The sequence below is a fragment of the Merops nubicus genome, unplaced genomic scaffold (assembly GCF_000691845.1).
Source record: "Merops nubicus isolate BGI_N331 unplaced genomic scaffold, ASM69184v1 scaffold48291, whole genome shotgun sequence".
NCBI classification, from domain to species: domain Eukaryota; kingdom Metazoa; phylum Chordata; class Aves; order Coraciiformes; family Meropidae; genus Merops; species Merops nubicus.
This window is the reverse complement of record NW_008591256.1, coordinates 1-7,790: the sequence shown is the minus strand read 5'-3', so window position 1 is coordinate 7,790 and position 7,790 is coordinate 1. Positions and strand designations below refer to the sequence as shown.

General features: G+C 56.8%; 1 protein-coding gene across 1 annotated transcript in view; it reads right to left on the bottom strand.

Moving 5' to 3' along the window:
- The window catches only part of DDB1 (damage-specific DNA binding protein 1, 127kDa), a gene marked incomplete at both ends in the record, with an annotated part of 12,419 nt that extends 4,735 nt beyond the window's left edge, over positions 1-7,684 (bottom strand). Inside the window, 12 exons of the mRNA XM_008950181.1 lie at positions 453-560; positions 649-812; positions 905-1,083; positions 1,265-1,373; positions 1,454-1,529; positions 2,225-2,327; positions 2,996-3,112; positions 3,293-3,376; positions 3,576-3,734; positions 5,740-5,837; positions 5,943-6,057; positions 7,463-7,684. Coding sequence (XP_008948429.1) covers positions 453-560; positions 649-812; positions 905-1,083; positions 1,265-1,373; positions 1,454-1,529; positions 2,225-2,327; positions 2,996-3,112; positions 3,293-3,376; positions 3,576-3,734; positions 5,740-5,837; positions 5,943-6,057; positions 7,463-7,684 — 1,534 coding nt within the window. The remainder of the gene's footprint in view (positions 1-452; positions 561-648; positions 813-904; positions 1,084-1,264; positions 1,374-1,453; positions 1,530-2,224; positions 2,328-2,995; positions 3,113-3,292; positions 3,377-3,575; positions 3,735-5,739; positions 5,838-5,942; positions 6,058-7,462) is intronic.
- Between the last annotated feature and the right edge of the window lie 106 nt (positions 7,685-7,790).

Here is a 7,790-nt window from a genome sequence, read left to right as displayed (position 1 = left end):
GCTCCGTTGCCCTTCGCTGCCCACGCTCCAGCCCCTCAGGGTCTTTCTTATCCTGTGATGCCCAAAACTGCCCCCAGGATTGGAGGTTCAGCCTCCCCAGTGCCCAGCCCAGGGGGACAATCCTGCCCTGCTCCTGCTGGCCACACCAGTGCTGACCCAAGCCAGGATGCTGGTGGCCTTCTTGCCCATGGTGGCTCATATTCAGCCAGCTGCCAACCTGTCACCACCAGTCAGCAGAGGCAGAGATGTAAACACCAATCTCCTTTCCCCAGAGTCTGCTGGAGAAATCCACCAGCTCCCTGTGAGCCCAGAGCCAGTTCCACCAGAGCACGAACTCCTCACAGCGAGAGAGCAAGATGAAAAGAGATCTCTCCAGAGGGATAGCAGAAAGCACATCAACCAAGCAGGAGGACAGGAGTCCAGCCACCCTCCCCAGCAGCCCCTGCAGTCACCTGTCTCCAGGCTGAGCCCAAAGTAGAAGAGAGCTCCATCCCCTAGGGCACACAGCAGGTAATGGCTGCTCTCGAAGGTGGTCATCAGGATGGAACGAGGGATAATTTCTGCAGGGGGCAGGAGAAGAGCTGTGAGTGCCACCCAGCCTCTTTGGCCAGTCCTAGGGACAGCTTCCCCCACCCAGCAGGGCCCCACCTCCTCCCAGCATCTCCTTGTGGAGCAGCTCAAAGGAGGGCAGCTTGAGGATGCGGGCGGAGATGTCCGTCCAGAGCCCGATGGCGCAGAGCGGGGACATGCCGCTGGTGTCCCCCAGGGGGGTGATGTCCAAGCAGGCCACCTCGTGCTCCATTTCTGTACAGCTGGAAGCAGGAAGCACAGAGAGGTGTCCTTCTGGAACCCAAAGATGGGACAGCAAAGATTGAAAGGCCTCGGGGGGCGGGGTGAGACTCACCTGATCTGCCTGAGCTCCTGGGGTCGGATCTCCAGGTAGTAGAGGGCTCGTCCCACGGCCACCACGATCTGGTTGCTGTTGCAGGAAGCCACGCTGATGTTCTTGCCATTGGGCTCTTTCCACTCGCTCACCAAGGCTTTGGGCTCCTGACTGACCAGTCTCACAGAAGCTGAGGTGATCTGAGCAGAGAGGAGAGCCCTGCTCAGAGCTGGAAGGACACCTCCCCTCCTGACATCAGCAAATCCTGCAAAGGCTGCTCCCCCCCCCGTTGGCAGCACAGATCTAGGTGAACCCCACGACCACCAGGGGCTGGAGGGTCACCCCCAGAGGGGTATCTGCACTCCCCTACGTTGGCATTACCTGGATCAGCTGCTGATGTGCCACGTTGCCACAGAAGAAAGTCTGCTGATCATCCACGAAGCCCGTGAGCTCTGTCTCTTCCACTTCCTCTCCATTTAACATGAGAACCCTGGCCAGGAAAGGCAATTCCTGTTCTGTAATGCTCCAAAGTGTGGTCCAGAGCCTGGCTCAGCATCAACCCCACCATACCTGGTCTGGCCAACAAAGGACAGCACCAACATGTTGTCTGTTTCCCGATGAGAGTCCGACCTCAAGGGCCACAAGCCTGCAACAATGAGAGGCCAAATCTGCTCAGAGTGGTTCACAGAGCCATGGGATTGCCCTGGTTGGGGCAGGGTGGCAGAGGGCAAGGTGGCTGTGACACCTTGGGATAAAGCATCCTGCTCTCATGGGATCAGTTTGGTTGGAAGAGATTGAGTCCAATCATCCCCCCAGCCCTGCCAGGTGCCCACTGCCCCGTGTCCCTCACCCCACATCTCCACAGCTTGGGAACCCCTCCAGGGGTGGGGACTCCACCACTGCCCTGGGCAGCCTGGCACAGCCCTGGGCAACCCTCCAGGGCAAGAAATTGTCCCTCAGGGACAACCCCACCCTCCCCTGGGGAGACTTGAGGCACTTTTCCCTCCCTCCAGGCTCCTGTCAGGAGCTGTGCAGAGCCAGAAGGTCTCCCCTGAGCCTCCTTTGCTCCAGGCTCAGCACCCCCAGCTCCCTCAGCTGCTCCTCCCCACACGTGGGCTCTAGACCCTTCCCCAGCAGCTCCGTTGCCCTTCTCTGCCCACGCTCCAGCCCCTCAAGGTCCTGCTGTCAGTGAGTGGCCCCAAACTGCCCCCAGGATTCCAACAGCAGGTGGGTGGAAAGTCCCAGCCCCACACCCCAACCTCAGCCCACGCACACGGCGTGTCCCCAGTGGGCCCACTCAAGCTGGGGGTTGTGTCTGGCAGCCCTGAGCTGCCTCCACACCTTTAATCCCTGGCAGGTCGATGCTGGCGTGCTCGTGGATCCCAATTCCATTCCTGATGATCCGTAGGGAACCCTCTTTGAAGGCACCTGAGCAGGTGACCAGCTGAAAGAAAAGCAGAGGAACTTTACCAACCACTGCTGAGAAGCTTCCCTGCTCCTCCTGGTAGGGATGGGGTCAGGGGAAGTTCTCCAGGGTGCCCATCTTTGATTCTCAGGGGAAGTTTTTTGGCAGCTGATCCTTCCCCATTGCAACCCCTTAATCATGAGCAAGGTGTCCAAAATTTGGCCTCCCCACTCATAGTATTCTTCAGTGCAAGACCTCAATACCTGCACCTGGAGAAGACTTTGAGTTTCTCCACTAAAAGGTTTGTGGTCTTTTCCTTCTGTGGACACCCACACATAGAATCAAAGAATTATTCTGGTTGGAAGAGAACTTTGAGGTCATGGAGTGCAACCCCAGCCCTGCCAGGTCCCCACTGCCCCGTGTCCCTCACCCCACATCTCCACGGCTTGGAAACCCCTCCAGGGGTGGGGACTCCACCACTGCCCTGGGCAGCCTGGCACAGCCCTGGGCAACCCTCCAGGGCAAGAAATGGTTCCTCAGGGCCAACCTCAACCTCCCCTGGGGTGACTTGAAGTCATTCTCTCTTCTCCTGTCCCTTGTTCCTTGGGAGAAGAGCCCAATCCCCACCTGGCTCCAGGCTCCTGTCAAGAGCTGTGGAGATTGCTGCTCAGCAGCCCCAACACTGAGCAAATCAAAGCAGAACCAACCTGTCCTTGGCCTTGTCTTTCCAGGTCCACCACACACATGTCCACAATGGGCCCCAGGTTGGTGAAGGTCTCCATAGCCACCACATAGGAGCCCTGCTCGTTGCTGTCCACGTTGAGCTGTGAATCAACACAGTTACTGCTTCTCCACAAGCAAAGCCAAGCAAGCAGAAAGGGTGTAGGGTGGACTAGAGAGGCAAAAACTTATCCACACCCATCTCTTCAGGCTGTGATGGGAAAGAAATATGTCCTAAAACCTGTCTGAACAGAGAACTCAGCCAGGAGCCAGCAGCCACCTACCTTGACGAGCTGGGAATCCCCAAGTCGAGAGCCCACAAACACAACTCCATTGTCCAGGTAGGTCAAGCACTCTGCAATGGATGTCTGGGGATGGAGAGGATGCAGATGAGCCACCAAGAGCATGAAAAGGACCTTGTCACCCCCTCCACACAAGCATCACACCCAAGCTGCAGCCCAGCAGGAAGACCCTGAGCACGGGAGGGGAATTTAATCCCTTTACAACTCCCAAACTTCTCCCAGGGAAAAAAAATTGGGAAGTGGAGGTGATGTGGCCAGGTCCTACCTCCCCCAGCAGCTCCACCCTCAGGTCCTTCAAGGTGACAGTGCCATCCATCTGTTCCTCCTTCTCCAGGAGCAGCATGAAGAGCCTTCCCTCCATGTCCCCCAGCAGGTAACGGGACCCGTTGGGATCCACCCGGTTGTGGCACACGATTGTGCTTTGCTGCAGGCAGGGGAGGGGAGAAACTGTCCAGGAACCCATTGGAATGGCCCCAAACAAGCTCCTAGCAAGGACAACCTCTGTACACACACCCCCAGCCTGGTGGGGTTGGGAGGGAGCTCTGGGGATCATCTCCCCCAACCCCCTGCTCCAGCAGCTCCCCCAGGGTCACAGCCAGGAGGGTTTGGGATCTCTCCAGAGCAGGAGACTCCACAGCCTCTCTGGGCAGCTGCTCCAGGCTCTGCACCCTCCCACCCAAGAAGTTTCTCCTCCTGCTCAGGTGGCACCTCCTGGGTTCCAGTTGGTGCCCGTTGCCCCTTGGCCTGTGGCTGGGCACCACTGAGCAGAGTCTGGCCCCAGCCTCTTGCCCCCCGGGGGCCCTTTAGCTCTTGCTCAGCACTGCTCAGATCCCCTCTGAGGCTTCTCTTCTCCAGCTGCACAGCCCCAGGGCTCTCAGCCTGGCCTGGCACAGAGATGCTCCAGCCCCGCAGCGGCTCCACAGCCTCCTCTGGACTCTCCCCAGTAGCTCCTGGTCTCTCTGGAACTGGGGAGCCCAGAAGAAAACAACCACTTGCTCTGTCCACCACAGCAGAGTCCAGACCAGGGCACTCCTCCTGCAGGAAGGGCTGGATTTGCCCTTCAATAACCCCCATCACAACCAAAATCTGTGCTCAAAAGGGTATTTAAACTTGACACCTCTCTAATTTCTTCACAGCCCAGGAGAGATACCATCAAAAATCCTGTTTTCCCAATGCTGGGCCTTCCATGGATGCCCCTGGGGACCTGCAGAGCTCCAGGCCCACTGTGTCTCCACACCCAGACATTCTGCTCTGGGGAGGGTGGATGCTGCCAGGTCTCCCATCAACACATTTGCCTCAAAAATCTTGATTTTGCAGCTCATTTGGGGATGCAAACGTGGCACTGGCCTTGAGCAGAGCAGAGCCTGTGCTCTGCCCACAGATCAAGGCCCCAGTCTGTACATCAGCAGAGCACAGCACGGCCCAGCAGTGCTCCAGCAGTGGCCTGAGAGCCTGCAGACAACAGGATCTGTGTTTCTTTAGCTAAGACTTAGAGCTCTTTCCTAGCCTGTCATTATTTCCAGCTTAAAAGATCTTTTGAGCTCATCTCCAGCCACCTCTCAGCACCATTTGTACCTCCTGCCCTACTGAAACGTGTGAATTGGGTTGTTCCTCTGACAAAACCCACGAGCTCAACCTCTGTCACAAACTCTGCAAGTCTTTTTTCCCCCCTCTAAACACTGACTGGAGCCTCCAAGGGGCTCGTTCAGATCTTTTGTTGCCTGAAATGAAACCAGGCTCTGGCCTGGATCCTTGCCCAAACCACGCACTACCTCCAAATTAATCCCTCTCTCTGGGGCTCAAAGAAGATTTCAGCTTTCCTGCCCCACTTCTGAGCCCTCCAGAGAGAGCAGAGCCACGCTCTGCAGTGTAAGCACCAGTACAAGGGTCACATATGTCCCTCAGTCCCCAAAAATATCTTATTGGGGCCTTCCAGGACTTAAAGGGAGCCTGGAAAAAAGAGCTGGGGACAGTCCTGTTAGCAGGGAATGTGGCCACAGGACAAGGGGGGATGGTTTGAAACTGAAAGAGGGAGATTGAGACTAGAGAGAAGGAAGAAATGTTGGATGCTGAGGGGGGTGAGAGCCTGGCCCAGGTCACCCAGAACCTGGCACCATCCCAGGGGAGGTTGAGGGCTCTGAGCACCCTGCTCTAGCTTCAGATGTCCCTGCTCCCTGCAGAGGGGCTGGACCAGATGACTTCTAAAGATCTTTTCCCACCCAAACCAATCAGTGATTCTATGAAACACAAACCAGGCATCATGCAAAACACCCACACTCCCCAAACCTCTGTGTGTAAGCGGCCCTGGAGTCGACAGCAGTTCAAAATCCTACCTCTGAGAAGCCCAACACCCTCCCAGCCCTCCCAGAGAGGCCTGGGAAAGGTGGAATTGCACAGGACGTGTTCCTAGCTCCCCAGGAGCCCCTCACCTTGATGATAGGTGGAGCTATGGCGAGGTATTTGTCACCATTGTGGTAGGTGATGGATTCCTGCCCGATGATGATGGCGCCTCCGAAAGGCTCCGGCACTGGGCAGGGGAGAAATGTCCTGTTAGAGAACCTGTGGAGCAAAGATTCAGCCTCGGGGGGGTAGAAACCAGAGGGGGAAAAAGCTTTCACAAAGAAGGACCAACCTGCAATGACCATGGAGGCTTCGGCCTCCACGTTCTCCTGTTTCCAAGGGCCTTTGTTGAACTCCTTCTCACGCAGGGACACCTCGTAGGTCTTCACGTGGCGGCCCTGGGGGTCCTGGAAGAGAAGCCAGGGGGGGAACAGGACACTGACAACAGCCCCTCTGCACTGGGACCTGAGCTCCAGAGGTAGAGCTGACTAGAAAGCTGGGAGGCAAAGCAGCTCCACCTCCCCTCCTGCCACAGCACCATCCCCAGCTCCTCCCCGGCCTCCCTCAGGCCCCCCCGGGTGGCTGAACACACACTGAGGTTCTCCCAAATTCATCCACTCCAGAACAACCCCAGTGTGGTGGGGTTGGGAGGGAGCTCTGGGGATCATCTCCCCCAACCCTCCCCTGCTCCAGCAGCTCCCCCCCAGCAGGGTGCCCAGGGTCACAGCCAGGAGGGTTTGGGATCTCTCCAGAGCAGGAGACTCCACAGCCTCTCTGGGCAGCTGCTCCAGGCTCTGCACCCTCCCACCCAAGAAGTTTCTCCTCCTGCTCAGGTGGCACCTCCTGGGTTCCAGTTGCTGCCCGTTGCCCCTTGAGAAACCAGGAGCTCAAAGAGCTCTGTGAAGAGGAGAAAGTTGAAGTGGGGCTGTGGAATCATTAGTGAAACTTTGGACAGTTCTGGACGTTTTCACCCAAAGCCACAACAGCTCTCTAGTCTTTTTTTACATCTTTATGAAGTTCCCCTTTCTGTTTTATCCTCCCCTGGTTTCAGAACTGCACAAAACCACTCAGCCACTGCTATTTGATTGAGTCCAAACCTTGTGATAATGATTAATAAATGGAGAAGGAATCAAAGCAGCAGCTTGGAAACGTTCTGCCACTCCAGGCAGACCCCCCAGGGACCAAAACCACGTCAGCAGCCCCCATGGTTTGATAGTGCCACGAAGAACTACCCTGAGGCTGAGCTAAATTCACAGCAGAGCCCGTGCTGCCAGCCCAGGAACTTGTAGCTGGCCCCAGCTTGGACAAAGCCAAGATAATCCCTCACCCAGTCAGCACAGCAAAAGCTCTTTGGTGCTAAAAAAAGTGTTTAGAGAAGTGCAAAGCACTGTGGCTGGGACAGGGGACCCAGGTGACAGCAGAGGTTATGGCCCCCAAGCACCACACAAGCCACAGAGCTCTTCTTTTTTCTGAAGAAGGCTCAAGTCTCCCAGTCCTGCCTGGAGGAAATAACTCCCTCTGGCTCTAATCCCCCTGCTCAGCACTGCCTGAAGACCCCAAATCTCCTCCTGAGCGTTTCACAAGCGAATGGCCCCACGCTGTGGGAAAGCAGCATCTCCCCTTTCCCAAAAATGAGGAAAAAAACACCCCACACAGAAGAACAGGCACCTCCCTCAGCTCCACCACGAGCCCTCAAGGAGCCAACCCAAACTCTTTGTCCCCTCCAGGAGGCTGCAGCTGCTCGAAAAACCTTTCGAGAGACCTTTCAAAACCCCCCCGCTCCGGGTGAGGGAGAGGGTGAGAAGATGGCACCTGGTAGACAAAGCAGATGGTGGGAGCTTGACAACCATAGAGGAACTTCACATCGATGACCTGCAGCTCCTCCAGGCGGATGTTGAAGGCCTTTAACTCCTTGTTGTCCCTGTCCAGGGGGATGACCTTGAAGAGCCCGTCGTAGAGGCGCAGGCCGATCATGCGGCACTCGGGGTCGATGATGCCAATGATGCCAGTCTCTGAGGGGCGCCCAATACGGTCCTGGGGAGGGGGCAGAAAGGGCAGCTGGCAGCAAGGTTTCAGAGCTCTGGGGTAGAGGAAGGCTCAAGGTTGTTCCCAACCCGCAGCATTGTGGGGTTTGGGGGGG